The sequence below is a fragment of the Dendropsophus ebraccatus genome, chromosome 5, assembly GCF_027789765.1.
Source record: "Dendropsophus ebraccatus isolate aDenEbr1 chromosome 5, aDenEbr1.pat, whole genome shotgun sequence".
Classification (NCBI taxonomy): Eukaryota; Metazoa; Chordata; class Amphibia; order Anura; family Hylidae; genus Dendropsophus; species Dendropsophus ebraccatus.
In genome coordinates, this window is record NC_091458.1 from 6,780,663 (window position 1) to 6,808,026 (window position 27,364).

At 45.2% G+C, this 27,364-nt stretch overlaps 1 protein-coding gene across 1 annotated transcript in view; it reads right to left on the bottom strand.

The window, feature by feature from the left end:
- The window catches only part of LOC138792215 (short transient receptor potential channel 2-like), a 37,717-nt gene that overhangs the window by 2,634 nt on the left and 7,719 nt on the right, over window positions 1-27,364 (bottom strand). The window contains exons 2-12 of the mRNA XM_069969358.1: window positions 17,383-18,075; window positions 13,944-14,147; window positions 13,491-13,655; window positions 11,019-11,193; window positions 3,404-3,604; window positions 3,158-3,320; window positions 1,639-1,731; window positions 1,045-1,237; window positions 597-724; window positions 269-338; window positions 37-166 (exon numbers count right to left, since the gene is read on the bottom strand). Coding sequence (XP_069825459.1) covers window positions 37-166; window positions 269-338; window positions 597-724; window positions 1,045-1,237; window positions 1,639-1,731; window positions 3,158-3,320; window positions 3,404-3,604; window positions 11,019-11,193; window positions 13,491-13,655; window positions 13,944-14,147; window positions 17,383-18,075 — 2,215 coding nt within the window. The remainder of the gene's footprint in view (window positions 1-36; window positions 167-268; window positions 339-596; window positions 725-1,044; window positions 1,238-1,638; window positions 1,732-3,157; window positions 3,321-3,403; window positions 3,605-11,018; window positions 11,194-13,490; window positions 13,656-13,943; window positions 14,148-17,382; window positions 18,076-27,364) is intronic.

Here is a 27,364-nt window from a genome sequence, read left to right on the forward strand (position 1 = left end):
TTTTGCATTAACCCTAGAGATCTAATTCTCTGTTACCTTTACGCTTGGCTTCTTCGAATTCCCTTCTGGCTGTATCTATGTATCGCTGGACCAAAGCCTTGATCACCTGCAGGCGGTACGATTTACGACTCTCACCAAAAGACTCTCCGCCAACTCCCCTGTTGGACTGTACCAATGTTTGGATAATATATTATTGAGTTGAAAAGACAATGAGATTGTTTCATAGTTAAGCGCAGAAAAACAATGGAGAAGACCTCCTGAACCTTACTATTGTAGCAATTGGAGGATATTCTGGTTTCCTCTTGGGTTTGTAGCAGCATACGAATCTGAAAATCCCTCTGTAATTATAAGAAAACACATGGGACATCTCATTAATCCCAATGAACTTAAAGGGGGATCTACCACAAGAGTGTTTTCATTATTCGTGTGGGAAAAAAACTTTTGTTGAAGCGTCAGCTAGTCATGGAACCCCAATGGATCCATACCTTACCGTCACTCTGCACCATGGTTTGACCCCATAGACCACTACAGAGAATCGAAACCTACAAGGATTTGGGGGACCGATATGGATGTGAGATAAGAGATGGAATCCCTACCTGAATATGTAGAAGAGCGACTTAGGAGTAGGGATGATATTAAACGGAACGGGCAGGGTTAGTCCCTCTCGGAAATAGGAAAGATACAATTTGGAGCGAGCAAATTTCCATTCGACATCAGCATCATCCTGCAAATACAACATAAAGGATCTATTGGCTCTACAGAGAGAACATTATGTATATATACAGCTATGAGGCTTATGAAAAGTAACACTAATATTCATCATAACTGTATCATAGAAAGATAGTCACAGCCCCGCCCCTTCTATATCACTGATATAATATAATTGTGTGTTCTGACATGAGATCCACTCACCTTATACTACAGTAACAGCTATTTATCTATTCCTAGTTACAACCAGCCTGTATATTATGTGTATAGAGAGGTAGTCACAGCCCCTCCCCCTTGATGACATCCGGGAGAGGCCACTCTGATGTAAGATCTTACCTCGATCTTCTGGAATGAATTGGTGATCATAGCAATAAGCATGTTGAGCAAGACAATCACCATGACAATAGTAAAGAGACCATACAAGGCTCGGCCAACAAACTCTGCAACCATGTAGTGATTCATGTCCACAGTCGTCCTTTCCACCATCTGAAACATGGTCCAGAAAAGAAACTGGAAGGTCTCGTTAAAGCTGCAAGATGCCAAAGACAACACAACCCATGAGCCTCGGTCATCAGGTTACATAACAGATTGTTAGTAGTCATAGGAAATATTTCTTCTCCTAACATAGCTAAACCATGACCTGACCTCCACTAGTGCACTGGTTGGAGAGTATCACTATGGAGGCCTCTAGATTGGTGACTTTATACGAAACCCGCTAATAATTATGATCGATGTGATCTCATGGCCAATCAATTACCTAATTCCTCATTTCCCTGCTGCACACTGACATTGAGCTCCATGGCTCAGTGTATCCTCTCCATTTCTGATCACTTGTAGGGTAGTGCAGTCATATAAAGACAGTCTGATGACTCAGCGGAGGCCACAGTTGGATACAACCATTATATGATTACACGGTGGTCGGACACTTACTTCCCCAGTTTGTCCGCGTCGCTGTAGTTAACGTAGATGTTGTTGAGGCCACAAAGGAAGGCGGTGAGGATAATCATCAGGATAAACATGAACCTGGTCACAGGAGACATTCTCATGTTATAAGTGTTATACTTATTAGGCATGTTATAACCACAGGCACCACATGACCAGTCCTTCATGCTCCCATAGTGGTTGAAGCAGTCGGGAAGGATCAGTCTAAACCAGTGGTCTACAACTTGTGGCTTTCCCCTTGTTATTAAACTACAATTACCAGCTTGACCTAACAAGACCTTCTGGGAGTTGCATTTTTCGAACAAATGGAACCACTGGTTGGAGATGAAACAAAGGTCAGTGTCTTAGGGCCCTATTCCACCGGACGATTATAGTTCAGATTATCGTTAAATCGTTCGAATCTAAACGATAATCATTTTGTTGAATAAGAAGTCCTTCGGTCGTCCGCAATAGCAACGACAAGACGACTGCAAGAACGATCATAAGTAACGATTATCTTTCCATGTAAATGGGCGAACGATTTCAGGTCTTTCGTAATAGCGGTCGTTTGGATCGTTTATCTTTAACGATTATGTGAACGATAATTGTCCTGTGGAATATTGCCCTTAGTCAACTAATAATAATATAGGACTTTTAATCAGATACTAATAAGGTTATGGCCAAGATCTCCACCTTTTTTTTTATTTATAAACGAGAACCCTTCCTTTGAATGTCTATAGCAATAGACGTATGACAAGATGACATCATTGGCAGCTACATGACAATCACAGTTTGAGAAGCACTCATCTACACAACCATTGCAGTTTGAGAAGCACTCATCTACCCGACCATCGCAGTTTGAGAAGCACTCATATACACAACCATTGCAGTTTGAGAAGCACTCATCTACCCGACCATCGCAGTTTGAGAAGCACTCATATACACAACCATTGCAGTTTGAGAAGCACTCATCTACCCGACCATCACAGTTTGAGAAGCACTCATCTACACAACCATCGCAGTTTGAGAAGCACTTATCTACGCGACTATCACAGTTTGAGAAGCACTCATCTACGCGACTATCACAGTTTGAGAAGCACTCATCTACACGACCATCGCAGTTTGAGAAGCACTCGTCTACACGACCATCGCAGTTTGAGAAGCACTTGTCTACTTGACCATCACAGTTTCCCATGTGGTACTCAATGAGCCCTGAATCTCTCCATTTGATACATTAATTTTTTTTTATCATATTTGGTCAAAGCTAGCCATGTATGTATTTCCCACTATAAATAGTCCCTACCAGAGCAGGGCTGAGTGGTCCTGTCTTAAGAAAAAAATGGAAGAACTCTTGTCGAAGAACAGGGCATGACGACTATACCCCAGATGCATCTGTAGAAGATGTAGTCAATGCATTTGCACCCAGTGCCTCGGCTTTGATGGGACAACATATGAATGACCTACTCTATAGGAGACCTCGCCTGTGACCCCTCGCCTTGAAGGACCATTCATGGGTGGAGCTCCTCACCGTATCATGTCATCAATCATTTTTCCTATAGATATCTGTAGGGTCCCGAGGGTCTCATGGGCAGGAAGGATGTACGCCAGACGTGTGAAGCTCAGCATACTGGTGACAGCAAACAGGACCTCAGCGATGAACTGCGGGTCCTCTGTGTTCCATTCTGGACGTTCTACAAAACAGTTCCAGTAGTTATAACCTGTTCTAGATCTAAGAAGCCCCACCAGAAACCTGCATGTGATATAGGTCTCTCACCTGCTTTAGTGTAATAGAAGCAAATATCTGAATCTGGATCATTGCTGCAGGTGAGGTAACCCTTTACCGCCACCAGGATCCTCAGAGAGAACGACGCCAGGTACATGCTGATAGTGACAATGTCCAGAAAGTTCCACCAGTCAAGGAAATAACTCCGCAGACCCTCGATCCAGACCTCCTTACACTCATGCCACAAGAAACCTGCACAAATATAGAAACATAGAAGATTGTCGGCAGAAAAAGACCACTGGGTCCATCTAGTCTGCCCTTTTAGTATTTTTTTTCTTATTATCTTAGGATAGATGTATGTCTATCCCAGGCGTGTTTAAAAATTCTGTTATTGTAGTATATTGTATCATTGTAGTTATATCCCTGTATATAGGAGCAGTATTATAGTAGTTAAACAGTGAAGACAGAGGTCCGGGCACTCACCGATCTTCAGGAATCTTTATTCAGGCACAGTATACATCAGGGAAGGGAGGACAGGTGAAAGTGCGGGCGTACGCTACCCCAGGACAGCTGTTTCCCGGCTGATTGCCGCTTCCTCAAGCTAGGGTATCACCTGATACCCTAGCTTGAGGAAGCGGCAATCAGCCGGGAAACAGCTGTCCTGGGGTAGCGTACGCCCGCACTTTCACCTGTCCTCCCTTCCCTGATGTATACTGTGCCTGAATAAAGATTCCTGAAGATCGGTGAGTGCCCGGACCTCTGTCTTCACTGTTTACATTACACATTCTTCTGTTGTACGGAGCACCCCGTTGGAATTTCTGTGTCACTGCATATCCTCTATCCTGCTATCACAGCGTCAGTGGTGCCGACCGCATTCTGCTTTAGAGATTATAGTAGTTATATTCTTGTATATAGGGAGCAGTATTATTGTAGTTATATCCCTGTATATAGGAGCAGTATTATAGTAGTTATGGTTCAGGGAAGAAAAAGAGTGCTGCACCTCCCACCTATGGCTGATACTAGTACCTCTCGGCTGCATAAAAACATCAGAATTCTGTATGTGAATTGATCAAGCCACACTGCCCCATGTACCGCGTGCAGGTATCTGATACACATGGGTCCCTACACTAAGTCCACACTGTGCCGGTCAGCGACCACCACCCCCGCAGGCGTGCACAGTCAGGGAAGGGGGGCCATGGAACGTCGTATCAGATACCTGCACGAGGTACATGGGGCAGTGTGGCTTGATCAATTCACATACAGAATTCTGATGTTTTTTATGCAGCCGAGAGGTACTAGTATCAGCCATAGGTGTGAGGTGCAGCACTCTTTTTTTTCCCTGATCCGTATTTTGTTTCTCTCTTTTCTCCGTGTTTTGCACTCCTCCTGGTGAGACCCACATGACCGCAATTAGCAGGAGACACCTGAGTGCTCATGTTTTAATCCCTCCTGTCTGTCCCATTCTATCTTTGATAGCTATGGTGAGTGCAATACCTTATCCAGACTTGTGCTGTTTGGGGGAAGCTTCCTCCGCCGGTGGTGCTGGCTGGGTTTTGGTGTGGCATTTTTGGGTCTGGTCCTGTGGCATGGGGGTTGCAGGGCCGTTCCATGGCCTCCCTTCCCTGACTGTGCACGCCTGCGGGGGTGGTGGTCGCTGACCGGCACAGTATGGACTTATTGTAGGGACCCATGTGTATCAGATACCTGCACGCGGTACATGGGGCAGTGTGGCTTGATCAATTCACATACAGAATTCTGATGTTTTTTATGCAGCCGAGAGGTACTAGTATCAGCCATAGGTGTGAGGTGCAGCACTCTTTTTCTTCCCTGAACCATTATAGTAGTTATATTCTTGTATATAGGAGCAGTGTTATAGTAGTTATATCCCTGTATATAGGAGCAGTATTATAGTAGTTATAAGTAGGGGAGAGAAGGTCTGAATTAGCACCAAAGTCCAGTATCCGGTCATGCGTACCCACGAGCTAGGATATATAAGGCGAGGATATCGGGCTAACGTTGCGCAGCATAGGGGTGCAAAGCTATAACAGAATGTATAATCCAATAGGGAGACAAAAGAAGCTTGCACTCACCAGAAGACGCTGCGGTAAAAGTCCGTTTTATTCCGTCTAAGTAGACATAAGTGGGGAGGGGGAGTGAAGGCAGGGGCGTCCGATGGCTACAGCCGTTTCACGTGACTAAACACGCCTCTTCTGGCCTGTGGACGTCACTGCTATGGGGGATGGTGCTTAAATAGGTGAACAAACCAATCAAAAATGTGTGCATATATAAAAAATTAAAAACATCACATAAACACCTAAAGGAAAGAACCAAAATCGTTCCTTTCATTAAGACCTGCAGGCCCCACGGCATTGAGCCGACTAATCCAAATAGTCTCTCTTTGCAAAAGCCGCTGGTGACGATCTCCTCCTTCTTTCAATGGGTGTACTCTTTCCAGACCTACGTAACGGAGGACTCTCGTATCACCTCCGTGCATTTCTTTTACGTGAGCAATAAGTCTGGGAACACCCTTTCCTGATCTAACGGAGTAACAGTGTTCTTTGTATCTAATGCACATTGCCCGTTTCGTCTTGCCGACGTAAAATCTTCCACATTGGCACACAATAGCATAAATGACGTAGGTGCTTTTACACGTAATTAGTTCTCTAATGTAGCACTCGACTCCGTTTATTCTAATGTAAGCTACCTGCAGCATCTGAGGACAGTATGCACATTGCCCGCATTTCTAATTGCCTGCAATACATTGGTTACTAAGCCAATTTTTATTAGTATAGGACGTAGTCAGGGGGATCTTCTTTCTTTTGAGTATATCACCCAGAGTATTGTTTCTCCGATACGTGATAAGTGGTTTAGAGGCTGCAACGTTTTTAAGGTCGGGATCAGATTCTAAATAATGCCAATGTCGTTTAATACTTTCTCTGATGCAATTGTTCATGGCCGTGTTCTGAAATGAGAAGGCAAATCTTTTTTGTGTATCTTTGTTTCTTTTTTTGTTGTTATATTGTAGCAGTTGGGTTCTATTTTTCTGGTCAACTATTTTTCTAGCTTGGTGAATTATTTCTGTAGGATATTTTCTCTTCTCTAATCTAAGGGTTAATTCCTGTGCTTGTTGGTTAAATAGCTCTTCGGTGTTATTAATTCTTTTTCTTCGCAACATTTGACTGTAAGGGATACTATTCTTTGTTTGTTTAGGGTGTGAATTGTCATAATGTAAAATGGAATTGGTTGCCTGAGGTTTACGGTATACGGAGGTTATTATTTTGTCATCTGTTATTTGGACTAGGACATCTAAGAACTCTAGTTCTTTGTTACCGAACTTACTCGTGAAGAACATGTTGGCTCCGTTTTTTTCATTGAGATAACATACAAATTCCTGAAATTGTTTTTCTGTCCCTTCCCAAATAATAAAAATATCGTCTACATAACGAAAAAAACATTTAATGTAACTAATAAAGGGGTTAGATGTAGAAAAAACAATCTGTGTCTCCAAGTATGCCAAAAACAAATTTGCGTAGGTGCATGATACGGGCGTGCCCATCGCAGTCCCGACTGCCTGCCCGTACCATGCACCCTCAAAAGTGAAAAAATCATTAGTGAGAATAAACAAAAGCCCTTCTTTAACAAAACGTCTAATGTTAGGGGGATGATTGGTAATCTCCAGGATCCTGTCCACTGCCTCTACACCCGCATCATGTGGGATGCGGGTATAGAGGCTCTCGACATCGATCGAGGCCAAAACACTGTCGGGGGTGAGATGAATCTCCTCAAGAGCGAGCAAAAAATCTGTGGAATCTTTGAGATAAGTAACAAAACCGTCCAGTAACGGACGTAATAGCCAGTCTAAGTACTGAGAGATCCCTTCAGTGACAGAGCCGATCGCTGAAACGATCGGCCGTCCGGGGGGTCTCTCAGTACTTTTATGGACTTTGGGCAAAAAATACCATTTCGGTGCTCGAGGGTTTTCACTTAGAAGCTTCTCAGCTGTTTTTTCTGTTAGAGCACCCTCTCTAACATGTGTATTGAGCAGGGTTCTTAGTTTCTCAGTTACTTTATTTGTGGGGTCTTGACTGACTGGTTTATAAACAGTCTGATCGTCTAGCTGTCTGTGTGCCTCATTATTATAATAACTGGAGGAAAGAACGACAGTAGCTCCCCCCTTGTCGGCTCTAGTTATGACAAGATCTGGTCTTCTTTTTAACCAATCAATAGCCCTTTGTTCCCTAAGTGTGAGATTGTTGGGGCTTTTTGGGTATATCAGGGCATGTACATCTTGCATGACAGCTTTGGAGAAGCAATCAACTGCACCGCCTGGGGCAATAGGTGGAGTAAAAGTAGAAGATCTCCCTCCAGTGAAGGGGACATCAACTGGAGTGATGGTAGGATGACTAGCCGAATTCTGCTCTAGATTAGCTAACATTTGGACACATTCATTTTCTTGGGTGGAAAAATCATTAGAAATAAAAAAGCCCAGGGGCCCAATAGTACATCTTTTGTTCACAGGATTATCATGCTTATTAAATGATTTATTTACTGAAAAGAATTTGTGTAAATTAACTCTGCGTAGAGCTCTGTGTAGATCGATTTCAAAGGTAGATATAGAAAAGTCTTCCACTACACCAAAGTTGAGACCTTTAGAAAGAACCTCTAAACAGTCAGATGGTAACTGTACATCGGAGATATTCATGACATTCCTATCAGTATTTAGTCCCTCCACGACACATGTTTGTATGGCCTTCTTCCTCGCCAACCGCTCCTTCCTCTTTTTGCCTCCCCTCCGGGTCCGTCTCCTAAAGGGACAGCAGATGTAGTAGCTTGACTAGGAGCTCGGGCGGATTTTCCGGTGGAGGTCTCATCTGAGAGACTAGTGTCTGAATCCGTGGTCCAGAATTCAGACGGTATCTTGCGTTTTGGTCTGGAGCGTTTAGGGCGCTTGGTATGCCAATCAAATATACGGTTCGCTTCATAGTCACTTTTATCTCTGAGAAACTTATCTCTTTTTTTCTCTTTTATTTCAATTTGCAAGAGTAATAACTTTTTGTCCAATTTCTTATTAAATGTGGCAACATAGGTTTCTGAGGAGCGGGTCTTGTGCTCCAAGCGGGCTTTACAGAGTTCAGCTGTAATAGTCTCATATTCAGCCCGATTGCGTTTGAGTATTAGTTGCAGCAAGTTCATAGAATGTACCTTGTGTGCTTCTTGCCATTCTTGTATGAAATCTTCGTCATCTTCGTATTGTGCAGGGTTTTTATATGTTCTTAAGCCTCTCGGCACCCGATTACTATCAACGTAAGATTGTAAGGAGTTGGTCGTCCAAAACAGCCTAGTTTCTTTTTCGGCTAAAGTAAAGATCTTATGTTCAAGAGCCTTGATGCTCATCAGCTGCAAGTCATGTTTCACATTGCAGGACGTAAAGAACGCCCCTGCATTCTCCCTCCCCACATAAAGAGCCTCTTCCTCATTAATATTCTCTGTATCCATATTCACTTCCATGGGTAGAGTGACATAAACGACAGTGTGCACTTATTCAGTATAGAAACAAGCAACTTCCAATAAGTAGGGGAGAGAAGGTCTGAATTAGCACCAAAGTCCAGTATCCGGTCATGCGTACCCACGAGCTAGGATATATAAGGCGAGGATATCGGGCTAACGTTGCGCAGCATAGGGTTGCAAAGCTATAACAGAATGTATAATCCAATAGGGAGACAAAAGAAGCTTGCACTCACCAGAAGACGCTGCGGTAAAAGTCTGTTTTATTCCGTCTAAGTAGACATAAGTGGGGAGGGGGAGTGAAGGCAGGGGCGTCCGATGGCTACAGCCGTTTCACGTGACTTAACACGCCTCTTCTGGCCTGTGGACGTCACTGCTATGGGGGATGGTGCTTAAATAGGTGAACAAACCAATCAAAAATGTGTGCATATATGAAAAATTAAAAACATCACATAAACACCTAAAGGAAAGAACCAAAATCGTTCCTTACATTAAGACCTGCAGGCCCCACGGCATTGAGCCGACTAATCCAAATAGTCTCTCTTTGCAAAAGGTTCTTTCCTTTAGGTGTTTATGTGATGTTTTTAATTTTTTATATATGCACACATTTTTGATTGGTTTGTTCACCTATTTAAGCACCATCCCCCATAGCAGTGACGTCCACAGGCCAGAAGAGGCGTGTTTAGTCACGTGAAACGGCTGTAGCCATCGGACGCCCCTGCCTTCACTCCCCCTCCCCACTTATGTCTACTTAGACGGAATAAAACGGACTTTTACCGCAGCGTCTTCTGGTGAGTGCAAGCTTCTTTTGTCTCCCTATTGGATTATAGTAGTTATATTCCTGTATATAGGAGCAGTATTATAGTAGTTATATTCCTGTATATAGGGAGCAGTATTATAGTAGTATATTCCTGTATATAGGGAGCAGTATTATAGTACTTATATCCCTGTATATAGGAGCAGTATTATAGTAGTTATATCCCTGTATATAGGAGCAGTATTATAGTAGTTATATCCCTGTATATAGGAGCAGTATTATAGTAGTTATATCCCTGTATATAGGAGCAGTATTATAGTAGTTATATTCCTGTATATAGGAGCAGTATTATAGTAGTATATTCCTGTATATAGGAGCAGTATTATAGTAGTTATATCCCTGTATATAGGGAGCAGTAATATAGTAGTTATAGTCCTGTATATAGGAGCAGTATTATAGTAGTTATATTCCTGTATATAGGAGCAGTATTATTGTAGTTATATTCTTGTATATAGGAGCTGTATTATAGTATATTCCTGTATATAGGAACAGTATTATAGTAGTTATATTCCTGTATATAGGAGCAGTATTATAGTTGTTATATCATTGTTTATAGGGGCAGTATTATTGTAGTTATATTCTTGTATATAGGAGCAGTATTATAGTAGTTATATTCCTGTATATAGGAGCAGTATTATAGTAGTATATTCCTGTATATAGGAGCAGTATTATAGTAGTTATATCCCTGTATATAGGAGCAGTATTATAGTAGTTATATCCCTGTATATAGGAGCAGTATTATAGTATATTCCTGTATATAGGGGCAGTATTATAGTAGTATATTCCTGTATATAGGAGCAGTATTATAGTAGTTATATTCCTGTATATAGGAGCAGTATTATAGTATATCCCTGTATATAGGGGCAGTATTATAGTAGTTATATTCCTGTATATAGGAGCAGTATTATAGTATATTCCTGTATATAGGGGCAGTATTATCGTAGTTATATTCTTGTATATAGGAGCAGTATTATAGTAGTTATATTCCTGTATATAGGAGCAGTATTATAGTAGTTATATTCCTGTATATAGGAGCAGTATTATAGTAGTTATATCCCTGTATATAGGGAGCAGTATTATAGTAGTTATATCCCTGTATATAGGAGCAGTATTATAGTAGTTATATCCCTGTATATAGGAGCAGTATTATAGTAGTTATATTCCTGCATATAGGTGGCAGTATTATAGTAGTTATATTCTTGTACATAGAAGAACATATTCTCAGCACTGTATACTATTAGCTCCTCCAGGGATAGGTATATAGTGACTGGTGCTGTTAGACCTGTGGACTGAACACCAGAGTAATATAACACTAATAGTCTTGGAATGACACTGTAGACCGACCTGCCACCCAGATCATGTGTAGAGAGTTCTGCCATATGGTCTGGTCTCTGCCTTCATATATATCGTGTCTTCTCTCCATGATCAGCGATTCCACCAGGAGGAATATCAGGAACCACAAGTAGGAGGCCGAGTGGAGAAGGAATTTTATGACCGGGATCTTAAGGGTTTTTCCGACCTGAATTTAATAGAAAAAATAATGTGACAGGAGAAAGATGAACAATACTATTTACTCCTCATCCCACCGAACCCCTCCTGACCCCGTAAGTCCTCAGTATATGACTGACTTTCTCCTGTAGCTGCCCTGGATCTATCACTGTAAAACCCCGGACACCAGGTGTTAACGCTGAGTACTTAAAACATTTGACGGTTCCCAGGGAGTCTCTTACTTTGCAATGACAAAGTGGGACATTCCTTAAAATTAAAGGGGTAGTCTGGCTATGTAAACCTTTTTATATATCACTGCCCTTGTATACAACATAATAACTTTACTATTCTTACCTCACCACTTTCCCCCAGGGTCCTCTGAAGACACCGCAGGAGAGCGCGGCGAGGTAAGAATAGTTTGTTTATTTTGTTGTACTCAATGGCAGCAATATAACAAATGTTTCACATGGCCGGAGTACCCCTCTAAATCTTGCTGTAGTACTAGCAGCTGGCCAGTAGAGGTCACAGTGAGGATAGGCAAGACTATAGTATGTGATTAGTGAGACCTCTGCTGGTTAGTTTCAGGTACTGTCAGTTTTTTATTCGATGGTGATCATATAAGGAGATTATTTTTGTTTAGAACTTACAACAAAGAAGAGTTATATACCCTAAGCTATATATACTACGGCTCAAAGTTTCTGAACACTAAGTTTTTCCTGTTTTTACCGTTCAGAAAACATATCCCACCATTGGTGCAGAAGGTGGGCGCTGTGCTGAGGAGGAACCCCTGTGGTGTGCGCCATCATGGCGGGACTTGCCTGTATTTTAACTTGGATTTGGAATAAAGATCTTTTTTTTTTTTTTTTTCAAAGAAGTTAAAATCACATCAGAAAAAAGAAACATTAAGTATCCTTTACATCCAAAACAGTACACCATATTACCTCCCCGCCAACCCGAACCCCCCCAACACCCCACTCTAACCACGCACGGGAGAAGTAAAGAAGAAGAGAAAAAAAAAGGAAGAAAAGAAAGAAAAGACAGTAAACTATTTGACCGAAATAACTACCTTTTATCACCCCTCTCACCCTGACACCATCTCAGGCACTGTTCCCATTCCTCCAAACAAGGGGGCAGGGGGGAGATCCACTTTCTCATAATCAATAGTTTTGCACAGAACATCATTTTTAACAAACATTTTCTCTGATAGCCGGAGGACCCGTTGGGTAACCTTGACGTATCACCCACAATAAACAGACAAAAATCTTCCTCTTAGGACATCCCCAGTTCCAAATTAATCCTTTGCAACACCCCAGACCAATAGTGTTTAAGTTAATCACACGACCATAGCATATGACTATAGTCCCCCGCTTTTTTTGTTACATCGCGGACATATTTTAAACATATAGGCAGGGGTGTAATGCAATCTATGTACAATGTAGAACTGAATCAGCTGGTGGTTTGCCGAAGGCGCAACTTTCCTGATATTACGATAGACAGCCACCCAATTCACCCTCTCCCCAACCTCCTTTTCCCACGCTCTCTCGCTCCCTTTCTAAAAGGACACATTTGTACAATATCGAGACACCTTTGGGTCTATTGCCTAGCCCTCTCATTTTGTCTAATGTTAAGTTAGCTCTCAGTCTATACTCCACATTTCTCAAATCCGATCTCTAAGCACTGGATAGGCGCAGGTAATCAAACCAGCGGGAGTCACTCAAGCCATACTCGCTCTTTACCTGGCTCCATGATTTTATTTTGCTCATGACCGCCATATCTGTTATCAATTTCAAGTCGTGGAGTCGTGATGATTCCATAGAGGTGAAAAACTTAGGAAGCCCTTCAGGTCTAAGCACTTTCTAATCTCACGCCACGTTCTAACCAGGGCATCCACCATAGGCCATTCTTCTCTAGATCTACCCTCCAAAATGCCGAGGATCTGAAAAATATCTAACTGACCATCTATCGCTCCCTCACTAAGCAGAGAAAAAAAAAGAATTATTCCTCCAATCCAGGAGCCAAAAAGCTTGAGAGGCCAAAAAATATAATTCCATTGTAGGGAGGCCTAACCCCCTAAAGATCTTTGTTTTACCGGATTGCTGGATCATCTGTTTACTATATTGGACTGCCACACAAAAGCCAAGTACCGATCTGTGCACCAGAGCAAGGGTGAGCTGGCATTACACACACACACACACACATATATATATAGCTAATGAAGAGATGTGTTTGTGTATATACATTTGTATGTATATATATCTATGTATGTGTGTTTGTGTATGTATGTATGTATATATGTAGGTGTATGTATTAATGTCTTATTCTGCTGACCTTAGACTTTGGAGCCAACCAGTAGACGAGGCACAGGAGCGGCATGGTGAGGAAGATGGCGCAGGCAATGAAGAGCTTCCAGATGGTGTTACTGCCCCTCCAGCCCGATAACTTCCCGCTCCAGATAGAGGACAAGACTTGCTGACAAATGGGATGAGCCACAAACTGGTGGAGAAGGATAAAGGAGACCACTGTAAGTCCTCCTCCAGCCCCCGCCAAGAAGAAGTCTGTCTAATACTCCACTCGCATACTGTAGGGTACACACACTACATCTACCACAATGCATCACAGCAGAACTGATAGAGGGAAAATTGTGATTGCAGCTTTAGATGTGACTGTAGCATTGCAAGTGATATTATGGTATTAGTTATGTGTGTATATATATATATAGTATTAGTTACAGAGGAGCCCTTCTTTTTGGAGGGTCCCTCCAGTGTCTGTAGAGCAGGTTACCCGCTTTTGGTTGTGGTGCACAGCGAGACGCAGCCGGGCCAGGTTGGGGATTCCTTCCTCGAAGGCCTGGTTGTCCATCTCTTCTTCGTCGCTGTCATCTCCGCAGTCGTTGAGCACGGCGGTGACTTCGCTCTGATTCCGGCACATTCCCAGCAGCTCCACCGCAAACTCCTGGCACAGGTTCTCCAGGCTCAGGTACTCGGGCTGCAGAGATCACAGGACACCGTGTATAGGGGGCACATTTATCCAGTCTATGACATATGCAAGGCTGTAACACTAGATGGCGCCATTTTTAAAGGAGAAGTCCCATGAAAGAAAAACAGGCAGGGGGTACAGGAACATAATAAACATTTATTACTGCACTGGAGCAATAAACCCCTGGACACCAGGGACTGGAGCAATAAACCCCTGGACATCAGGGACTGGAGCAATAAACCCCTGGACACCAGGGACTGGAGCAATAAACCACTGGACACCAGGGACTGGAGCAATAAACCACTGGACACCAGGGACTGGAGCAATAAACCACTGGACACCAGGGACTGGAGCAATAAACCACTGGACACCAGGGACTGGAGCAATAAACCACTGGACATCAGGGACTGGAACAATAAACCACTGGACACCAGGGACTGGAGCAATAAACCACTGGACACCAAGGACTGGAGCAATAAACCATTGGACACCAGAGACTGGAGCAATAAACCACTGGACACCAGAGACTGGAGCAATAAACGACTGGACACCAGGGACTGGAGCAATAAACGACTGGACACCAGGGACTGGAGCAATAAATTACCGGACACCAGGGACTGGAGCAATAAACCATTGGACACCAGGGACTGGAGCAATAAACCACTGGACACCAGGGACTGGAGCAATAAACCATTGGACACCAGGGACTGGAGCAATAAACCACTGGACACCAGGGACTGGAGCAATAAACCATTGGACACCAGAGACTGGAGCAATAAACCACTGGACACCCAGGACTGGAGCAATAAACCACTGGACACCAGGGACTGGAGCAATAAACCACTGGACACCAGGGACTGGAGCAATAAACCACTGGACACCAGAGACTGGAGCAATAAACCACTGGACACCAGAGACTGGAGCAATAAACCATTGGACACCAGGGACTGGAGCAATAAACCACTGGACACCAGGGACTGGAGCAATAAACCACTGGACACCAGGGACTGGAGCAATAAACCACTGGACATCAGGGACTGGAGCAATAAACCACTGGACACCAGGGACTGGAGCAATAAACCACTGGACACCAGGGACTGGAGCAATAAACCACTGGACACCAGGGACTGGAGCAATAAACCACTGGACACCAGGGACTGGAGCAATAAACCACTGGACACCAGAGACTGGAGCAATAAACGACTGGACACCAGGGACTGGAGCAATAAACGACTGGACACCAGGGACTGGAGCAATAAATTACCGGACACCAGGGACTGGAGCAATAAATTACCGGACACCAGGGACTGGAGCAATAAATTACCGGACACCAAGGACTGGAGCAATAAACGACTGGACACCAGGGACTGGAGCAATAAATTACCGGACACCAGGGACTGGAGCAATAAACCACTGGACACCAGGGACTGGAGCAATAAACCACTGGACACCAGGGACTGGAGCAATAAACCACTGGACACCCGGGACTGGAGCAATAAACCACTGGACACCAGGGACTGGAGCAATAAACCACTGGACACCAGGGACTGGAGCAATAAACCACTGGACACCAGGGACTGGAGCAATAAACCACTGGACACCAGGGACTGGAGCAATAAACCACTGGACATCAGGGACTGGAGCAATAAACCACTGGACACCAGGGACTGGAGCAATAAACCACTGGACACCAGGGACTGGAGCAATAAACCACTGGACACCAGGGACTGGAGCAATAAACCACTGGACACCAGGGACTGGAGCAATAAACCACTAGACACCAGGGACTGGAGCAATAAACCACTGGACACCAGGGACTGGAGCAATAAACCACTGGACACCCGGGACTGGAGCAATAAACCACTGGACACCCGGGACTGGTGCAATAAACCACTGGACACCAGGGACTGGAGCAATAAACGACTGGACACCAAGGACTGGAGCAATAAACCACTGGACACCAGGGACTGGAGCAATAAACCACTGGACATCAGGGACTGGAGCAATAAACCACTGGACACCAGGGACTGGAGCAATAAACCACTGGACACCAGGGACTGGAGCAATAAACCACTGGACACCAGGGACTGGAGCAATAAACCACTGGACACCAGGGACTGGAGCAATAAACCACTGGACATCAGCGACTGGAGCAATAAACCACTGGACACCAGGGACTGGAGCAATAAACCACTGGACACCCGGGACTGGAGCAATAAACCACTGGACACCAGGGACTGGAGCAATAAACCACTGGACACCAGGGACTGGAGCAATAAACCACTGGACACCAGGGACTGGAGCAATAAACCACTGGACATCAGCGACTGGAGCAATAAACCACTGGACACCAGGGACTGGAGCAATAAACCACTGGACACCCGGGACTGGAGCAATAAACCACTGGACACCCGGGACTGGAGCAATAAACCACTGGACACCCGGGACTGGAGCAATAAACCACTGGACACCAGTGACTGGAGCAATAAATTACTGGACACCAGGGACTGGAGCAATAAACGACTGGACACCAAGGACTGGAGCAATAAACCACTGGACATCAGGGACTGGAGCAATAAACCACTGGACACCAGGGACTGGAGCAATAAACGACTGGACACCAGGGACTGGAGCAATAAACGACTGGACACCAAGGACTGGAGCAATAAACCACTGGACACCAGGGACTGGAGCAATAAACCACTGGACACCTGGGACTGGAGCAATAAACGACTGGACACCAAGGACTGGAGCAATAAACCACTGGACACCAGTGACTGGAGCAATAAATTACTGGACACCAGGGACTGGAGCAATAAACGACTGGACACCAGGGACTGGAGCAATAAATTACCGGACACCAGGGACTGGAGCAATAAATTACCGGACACCAGGGACTGGAGCAATAAATTACCGGACACCAGGGACTGGAGCAATAAACCACTGGACACCAGGGACTGGAGCAATAAACCACTGGACACCAGGGACTGGAGCAATAAACCACTGGACACCAGGGACTGGAGCAATAAACCACTGGACACCAGGGACTGGAGCAATAAACCACTGGACACCAAGGACTGGAGCAATAAACCACTGGACACCTGGGACTGGAGCAATAAACCACTGGACACCTGGGACTGGAGCAATAAACGACTGGACACCAGGGACTGGAGCAATAAACCAATTAGTTGAAAAAAGACTGACGGAAATACTATGTGTGAACACAGTCTCAATAATAACCAACCTTAAACTCTGGCTCCTTCTTTGAAAGTCTCTTGATTTCGCGGCTCAGCTTGAAGGCCCTCAGCATGGCGTCTTCGCTGGCAATTGACAGATAGGCCCTGCTTGCGATTCCTTTGTACGTGTTGATTCGGGACAGAGAGAACTTCAGGAGGTCGTACTTGCGTCCATTGCTGCACTCCAGACACGCGCAGGAGATCTTGTGCGGGGTGGTGATCACGTGACCTTTCTTCATCAGCATCTCCACAATTTCATAGAGATCCTTCTCGCAGGCCAAGGTGAGCGGAGTTACTCCAGGAGCAAAGCGAGAGTTGTCAATGGAATTGTCAAAGAAAGCCATCGAGAAAGACTTGATGTCCATCTTTAGGCCTTTCTCTTGGTCCAGCCGATCCAGTAACATCTTAACCACATGAGGTTGGTTGGTGTCGACAGCCACGAGGAGAGCTTCATGGATCTGTCGAAAGTCAAACTTTACACAGTGCAACAAGGTCTTCATGATCTCCTCATTTCCTGTACGGATGGCGAGATTGAGAGCCTCCCGCCAGGATCGATCTTCACTATCGTCCAACTGTCGCAGGATCCCGTCACCGACCTGAAGAAGCTGCTGAACCTGAGGAAGGTTCCCATCGTGTATCGCATTGATGAGAGTTACCGGAAACTTCAACTTCTTATTCACTATTTCTCTCCAGTGAGCTTGCTAAAATACAAGAATATAACTACTATAATACGGAAACTGGAGAGAGTGGAACGGCTGCACATCCCGTCTATGGCTGATACTAATGCCGCTAGGCCTATATTAAAAATCAACACCAGAGTGTCTGTATATGAATTGATCAAGTTATAATAGCCCCGTGTACCAACGTGCAGGTCCTCTGGTTCACACCGGTCCCTACGCTAACTCCACACCGTGTCGGTCAGTGACCGCCACCCCCGCAAAGCGTGCACACGCAGGGAGAGGCGGGCCATGGAAAGGCCCTGCAACCCCAATGTCACAGGACCAGACCTGCTCCTCTCTCTCCATGTCGGATTTTGCATTTCTCTCCCCTTTCTGAGCAGCTGGCACTCCCCTTTAAAAGATCCATGTGACCTAAGTCAGCAGAGCATATACCTGTGCTCACACGACAGTACCTCCATGTTTTTCCCATTCTGTCTGCAACAGTTTTGGTGAGTGTAATACCATATGCATACTTGTGTTGTTTGGGGGCAGCCTTCCTCGCCGGTGGTGCTGGCTGGGACTTTGGGGGGCACTTTGAGTTTTGTCCTGTGACATTGGGGTTGCAGGGCCTTTCCATGGCCTCCCTTCCCTGCATGTGCACGCTTTGCGGGGGTGGCGGTCGCTGACCGACACGATGTGGAGTTAGTGTAGGGACCCGTGTGAACCAGGAGACCTGCACAATGGTACACGGGGCGATATGGCTTGATCAATTCATATTTCAACATCCTGTAGTTGGTTTTTTAAAATAGGCATAGCAGCATTAGTATCAGCCATAGGTGTGATGTGCAGCCGCTCCTCTCTCTCCATGTCGGATAACTACTATAATACTGCCCCTATATACAGGAATATAACTACTATAATACTGCCCCTATATACAGGAATATAACTACTATAATACTGCTCCTATATACAGGAATATAACTACTATAATGCGGTTCAGGGAAGAAACAGAGTGCTGCACCTCACACCTATGGCTGATACTAGTGCCGCTTGTGCCGCTTGATGTGTTTTTTATTTAGCCAAGCGGCACTAGTATCAGCCATAGGTGTGAGGTGCAGCACTCTGTTTCTTCCCTGAACCGCATTTTGTTTCTCTCTTTTCTCCGTGTTTTGCACTCCTCCTGGTGAGACCCACATGACCGCAATTAGCAGGAGACACCTGAGTGCACATGGTTTTAATCCCTCCTGTTTTTTCCCATTCTGTTTGCTGCAGCTATGGTGAGTGTAATATCTTATCCAGACTTGTGCTGCTTGGGGGCGACCTTCTCCGCTGGCGGTGCTGGCCGGGTTCTGGTGTGGTGTTTTTGGGTCTGGTCCTGTGGCATGGGGGTCGCAGGGCCGTCCCATGGCCCCGTTCCCTGACTGTGCACGCCTGCGGGGTTGGTGGCCACTGACTGGCACGGTGTGGACTTAGTGTAGGGACCCATGTGTATCAGATACCGGCACGAGGTACATGGGGCAGTATGGCTTGATCAATTTATACACAAAATTCTGATGTGTTTTTTATTTAGCCAAGCGGCACTAGTATCAGCCATAGGTGTGAGGTGCAGCACTCTGTTTCTTCCCTGAACCGCATAACTACTATAATACTTCTCCTATATACAGGAATATAACTACTATAATACTTCTCCTATATACAGGGATATAACTACTATATACTTCCTCCTATATACAGGGATATAACTACTATAATACTTCTCCTATATACAGGAATATAACTACTATAATACTGCTCCTATATACCGGAATATACTATAATACTGCTCCGTAATTCCTCCCAGGTGAAAGCAGCGGTATTCCCATATAGACGCACAGTCCTCCACCAGGTTGGCTCGTTCCCAGTACTTTATCCACAACAAAATCGCAATTGAAGACAGCGTCTTTTAGAATATCAAAGAAGTTTCTTCTTTTATTTTATTTTAGCCATATGCGTACAAAATATCAGACAACGTTTTGGCCCTTCAAAAATACATACTGAGCCTTTCTCAAGTACTTGAGAAAGGCTCAGTATGTATTTTTGAAGGGCCGAAACGTTGTCTGATATTTTGTACGCATATGGCTAAAATAAAATAAAAGAAGAAACTTCTTTGATATTCTAAAAGACGCTGTCTTCTATAATACTGCTCCTATATACAGGGATATAACTACTATATACTTCCTCCTATATACAGGAATATAACTACTATAATACTGCTTCTATATACAGGAATATAACTACTATAATACTTCTCCTATATACAGGAATATAACTACTATAATACTGCCCCCTATATACAGGAATATAACTACTATAATACTGCTCCTATATACAGGAATATAACTACTATAATACTGCTCCTATATACCGGAATATAACTACTATAATACTGCTTCTATATACAGGGATATACTACTATAATACTGCTACTATATACAGGAATATAACTACTATAATACTGCTCCTATATACAGGAATATAACTACTATAATACTGCTTCTATATACAGGGATATACTACTATAATACTGCTCCTATATACAGGAATATAATTACTATAATACTGCCCCCTATATACAGGAATATAACTACTATAATACTGCCCCCTATATACAGGAATATAACTACTATAATACTGCCCCCTATATACAGGGATATAACTACTATAATACTGCCCCTATATACAAGAATATAACTACTATAATACTGCCCCTATATACAGGAATATAACTACTATTATACTGCTCCTATATACAAGAATATAACTACTATAATACTGCCCCTATATACAGGAATATAACTACTATAATACTGCCCCCTATATACAGGAATATAATTACTATAATACTGCCCCCTATATACAGGAATATACTATAATACTGCTTCTATATACAGGGATATACTACTATAATACTGCTACTATATACAGGAATATAACTACTATAATACTGCTCCTATATACAGGAATATAACTACTATAATACTGCTTCTATATACAGGGATATACTACTATAATACTGCTCCTATATACAGGAATATAACTACTCTAATACTGCTCCTATATACAGGAATATAACTACTATAATACTGCTCCTATATACAGGGATATAACTACTATAATACTGCCTCCTATATACAGGAATATAACTACTATAATACTGCTACTATATACAGGAATATAACTACTATAATACTGCCTCCTATATACAGGAATATAACTACTATAATACTGCTCCTATATACAGGGATATAACTACTATAATACTGCTCCTATATACAGGGATATAACTACTATAATACTGCTCCTATATACAGGAATATAACTACTATAATACTGCTTCTATATACAGGGATATACTACTATAATACTGCTACTATATACAGGAATATAACTACTATAATACTGCTCCTATATACAGGAATATAACTACTATAATACTGCCCCCTATATACAGGAATATAACTACTATAATACTGCTCCTATATACAGGGATATAACTACTATAATACTGCTCCTATATACAGGAATATAACTACTATAATACTGCTCCTATATACAGGAATATACTACTATAATACTGCTCCTATATACAGGAATATAACTACTATAATACTGCTCCTATATACAGGAATATAACTACTATAATACTGCCTCCTATATACAGTGGATACACTGATATACATAGGATGGAGTAGTCTGGCAGATAGCATTGCTGTGTATTGCAGCGTGCAGTTACGCATATATAGCGGTTGTACAGTATGTATACAGGATATGATGACACTTTGGGGATTTCTTGCCCTTGGGGAGTGTAGATAATGCATTTTATTTTCCGTTTGTTCCTATGAAGTGAATGTTCTCAGCTGCCGGGTGCAGTATATGGTGGGTTATTGTGAGGTTCAGTATAGTCTATGTGGGATGCGGTTTCACATTATAGGGGTATTATGTCCGTGATGTCCGTATCAGGCCCGGCTTCTGTGTTATGAATAGACCCCCCACTAATAATTCCTATGGAGTTGTTGGGAGGAGCCGAGTGCAGCACTCTTCCGGTGTACTTGGCTCTTTCTGGCGGCTCCATAGAAATAAATAGAGTTGTAGGTCACATGCCGTACCCGCGGCTGTATTCATCCCACAGAAGCCTGAGAGGGTGTACAGAGGTCGGCCTCCAGCTAGTGACCGCACGGGCTCCTCGGGGGTCACATCCCCCCAGGGCAGAAGAAGCATCAATGAACGTCCGAGTCCCAGATAATTTGGTAAGTTCTAATTCTCTCTGCAAGATCAGATACTCGGGCTATGTTCACACACAGGATTTTGGTCAGTATTTTGCAACTAAAACCAGGAGTGGACTGAAACCCAAGATGGGCTATGCTCACGTTCTGATGGAATTTAGGGGATGGCCGCCATTTAATGATAAATAATTGCTGTTATTTTAAACTTCCGCTATCCTCTGGGTCGCTACGGTTACGGCGATACCACATTTATATAGGTTTTTTAACTATTACCACTTTGGCACAATAGAAACTGTCTTCCTGGCAAAAACCCACAAAACCTGTCGCCAGATTGCAAGATCCATAGCGTTCTTATCTTTTGCGCGATAGAGCTGGTTATGGGCTTATTTTTTGCGGGAAGATCTGTAGTTTCTATGGATACCAAGTTTTACATAGTGTTAGCACTTCTCCGGGTAATCAGCAGGAGGCACCTGTGCACACATGACTAGTACCTCCTATCATTCCCATTCTACCTGCAGGAGCAATGGTGAGCAGTAAGACCATGTTCACACTTGTGTTGCTTGGTGGCAGCTTTCTCCTCTGGCGGGGCCTGCTGGGTTTTGGGGCGCCTTTGGGGTTTACTCCTGTGACATTGGGGTTGCAGGGTCGGTCTATGGCCTCCCTTCCCTGCTTGCGCTCACTTTGCGGGGATGACGGTCGCTGACTGACACAGTGGTGAGTTAGTGTAGGGATTCATGTGATCCAGGGAACCTGCACGTGGTACATGGGGCAATATGGTTTGATCTAATTATATACCAGCATCCTGGCATTAGTTTTTAAATGTAGCCGAGAGGCATTAGTGTCAGCCATAGGTGTGAGGTGCGGCATTAGTGTCAGCCATAGGTGTGAGGTGCGGCATTAGTGTCAGCCATAGGTGTGAGGTGCGGCATTAGTGTCAGCCATAGGTGTGATGTGCCGCATTAGTGTCAGCCATAGGTGTGAGGTGCAGCATTAGTGTCAGCCATAGGTGTGAGGTGCGGCATTAGTGTCAGCCATAGGTGTGAGGTGCAGCATTAGTGTCAGCCATAGGTGTGAGGTGCAGCATTAGTATCAGCCATAGGTGTGAGGTGCAGCATTAGTGTCAGCCATAGGTGTGAGGTGCAGCATTAGTGTCAGCCATAGGTGTGAGGTGCGGCATTAGTGTCAGCCATAGGTGTGAGGTGCGGCATTAGTGTCAGCCATAGGTGTGAGGTGCGGCATTAGTGTCAGCCATAGGTGTGATGTGCAGCATTAGTATCAGCCATAGGTGTGAGGTGCGGCATTAGTGTCAGCCATAGGTGTGAGGTGCGGCATTAGTGTCAGCCATAGGTGTGAGGTGCAGCATTAGTGTCAGCCATAGGTGTGAGGTGCAGCATTAGTGTCAGCCATAGGTGTGAGGTGCGGCATTAGTGTCAGCCATAGGTGTGATGTGCAGCATTAGTATCAGCCATAGGTGTGAGGTGCGGCATTAGTGTCAGCCATAGGTGTGAGGTGCAGCATTAGTGTCAGCCATAGGTGTGAGGTGCGGCATTAGTGTCAGCCATAGGTGTGATGTGCAGCATTAGTGTCAGCCATAGGTGTGAGGTGCAGCATTAGTGTCAGCCATAGGTGTGAGGTGCGGCATTAGTGTCAGCCATAGGTGTGATGTGCAGCATTAGTGTCAGCCATAGGTGTGAGGTGCAGCATTAGTGTCAGCCATAGGTGTGATGTGCAGCATTAGTGTCAGCCATAGGTGTGAGGTGCGGCATTAGTGTCAGCCATAGGTGTGAGGTGCAGCATTAGTGTCAGCCATAGGTGTGAGGTGCGGCATTAGTGTCAGCCATAGGTGTGATGTGCAGCATTAGTGTCAGCCATAGGTGTGAGGTGCAGCATTAGTGTCAGCCATAGGTGTGAGCAGGGGCGCCGCAATGATGAGGCGACCTGAATCGTCTGCCTCAGGCGGCGCCACCAGCTATCTTCATGGGGGCGGCATTCAGTGGCAGATTATAATATGAGCGGTTCGGGCGGCCGCCCACATTATAATCCGCCACTGACTGTACCCAGGGCCGCTTTAACCAGAGGGCACATGGTGCACGTGCACCGGGCCCACTGGTTAAAGGGGCCCCCCCCGAGCAGGCCGGCCGTTGCTATGTGCGACCAATGCGGTCGCACAGGGCTCCGGCCACCAGCCTGTCAGGGGGGAGCGCCATGGATGGGTAATCTACTTACCCCTCCATGGCGCCCCCTGCAGGGCCCCCCCGTCCGCCGCTGCCCCGTCCGCTGCTGCTGCGGGTGGGCACAGGGGGCTATATACTATGGGGGAGAACAGGGGGCTATATACTATGGGGGAGAACGGGGGCTATATACTATTGGGGAGCACAGGGGGGCTATATACTATGGGGGAGAACGGGGGCTATATACTATTGGGGAGCACAGGGGGGCTATATACTATGGGGGAGAACAGGGGGCTATATACTATGGGGGAGAACGGGGGCTATATACTATTGGGGAGCACAGGGGGGCTATATACTATGGGGGAGAACGGGGGCTATATACTATTGGGGAGCACAGGGGGGCTATATACTATGGGGGAGCTATATACTATCAGGGAGCACAGGGGGGCTATATACTATGGGGGAGAACGGGGGCTATATACTATTGGGGAGCACAGGGGGCTATATACTATGGGGGAGAACGGGGGCTATATACTATTGGGGAGCACAGGGGGCTATATACTATGGGGGAGCACAGGGGAGCTATATACTATGGGGGAGCACAGGGGGCTATACACTATGGGGGAGCACAGGGGAGCTATATACTATTGGGGAGCACAGGGGAGCTATATACTATTGGGAAGCACAGGGGGCTATATACTATTGGGGAGCACAGGGGAGCTATATACTATGGGGGAGCACAGGGGAGCTATATACTTTGGGGGAGCACAGGGGGCTATATACTATGGGGGAGCACAGGGGGCTATATACTATGGGGGAGCACAGGGGGCTATATACTATGGGGGAGCACAGGGGAGCTATATACTATGGGGGAGCACAGGGGGCTATACACTATGGGGGAGAACGGGGGCTATATACTATTGGGGAGCACAGGGGGCTATATACTATGGGGAAGCACAGGGGGCTATATACTATGGGGGAGCACAGGGGAGCTATATACTATGGGGGAGCACAGGGGGCTATACACTATGGGGGAGCACAGGGGTCTATATACTATTGGGGAGCACAGGGGAGCTATATACTATTGGGGAGCACAGGGGGCTATATACTATGGGGGAGCACAGGGGGCTATATACTATTGGGGAGCACAGGGGAGCTATATACTATTGGGGAGCACAGGGGAGCTATATACTATTGGGAAGCACAGGGGGCTATATACTATTGGGGAGCACAGGGGAGTTATATACTACTGGGGAGCACAGGGGGCTATATACTATGGGGGAGCACAGGGGGCTATATACTATTGGGGAGCACAGGGGAGCTATATACTATTGGGAAGCACAGGGGGCTATATACTATGGGGGAGCACAGGGGAGCTATATACTATGGGGGAGCACAGGGGAGCTATATACTTTGGGGGAGCACAGGGGGCTATATACTATGGGGGAGCACAGGGGAGCTATATACTATGGGGGAGCACAGGGGAGCTATATACTATGGGGAGCACAGGGGGCTATATACTACTGGGGAGCACAGGGGGCTATATACTATGGGGGAGCACAGGGGGCTATATACTATGGGGGAGCACAGGGGGTTATATACTATTGGGGAGCACAGGTTAGCTATATACTATTGGGGAGCACAGGGGCTATATACTATTGGGGAGCACAGGGGAGCTATATACTATTGGGGAGCACAGGGGTCTATATACTATGGGAGAGAGCACAGGGGGCTATATATTATGGAGAGCACAGGGGGGCTATATACTATTGAGGGGGAGCACAGGGGGGCTATATACTATTGGGGAAGAGCACAGGGGGGCTATATACTATTGTGGGAGAGCACAGGGGGGCTATATACTATTGGGGGAGAGCACAGGGGGCTATATACTATTGTGGGAGAGCACAGGGGGGCTATATACTATTGTGGGAGTGCACAGGGGGGCTATATACTATTGTGGGAGAGCATAGGGGGGCTATATACTATTGTGGGAGAGCATAGGGGGGCTATATACTATTGGGGGAGAGCACAGGGGGGCTATATACTATTGTGGGTGAGCACAGGGGGCTATATACTACTGGGGAGAGTGCACAGGGGGGCTATATACTAATGGGGGAGCGCACAGGAGGGCTGTATATAACTGGAGGAGCACATGAGGGTCTATATACTACAGGGACACCTTAAAACTATGGAGGCACAGAGGGGTGTAACTATGTAGGGGTACAGAGGGGTGTAACTACTGTATAGGGGTACAAGGGACCTAACTACTGTATGTGTTGGAGCCTAAAATATTTGTCTGGCAGATTCTGGAGAGAAGATTCACAGCCAGGAGAAGACTTCAAGGTGGCCCACGCTGGATGGAGAGAGAAAGAAAAGGTGACAGACTCTGATCGGAGAAGACGCCCCCGGTGAGTCACTGGATGTAACTTCACTCTGTTATAGGGTTGTACTGATAGGGGTCATGGTGTGGTGGTATTATGTAATGGTATCAATGGTGATATCTTTCTGTTTTATTTAGTGCAGTTTTTATGTAATATGTAATCACTGAATGGTGGAAATAGTGTTATAAGGTAACTACTGTATGTATTGGGGCTCTTGATACAGTGTGGGGGCAAATTCAGTACATTATACAATGTGCAGAAAGGTAAGGGGGGGCCCACTCTTGAGGGCTGTGCACTGGGCCCACCAATGTATTAAAACGGCCCTGACTGTACCATGTACTGGAGCCCCCCCGCCCCCGGGCAGTATCTGTAATGAGATGCTGTGAGCGGGGGGGACTGTATTCATAAGCGCCGCGCTGTACTAAATCAGCCGCGCGGTGCTGATACTACAGCGCGGCGCTTATGAATACAGTCTCCCCCGCTCACAGCATCTCATTACAGATACTTCCCGGGGGCG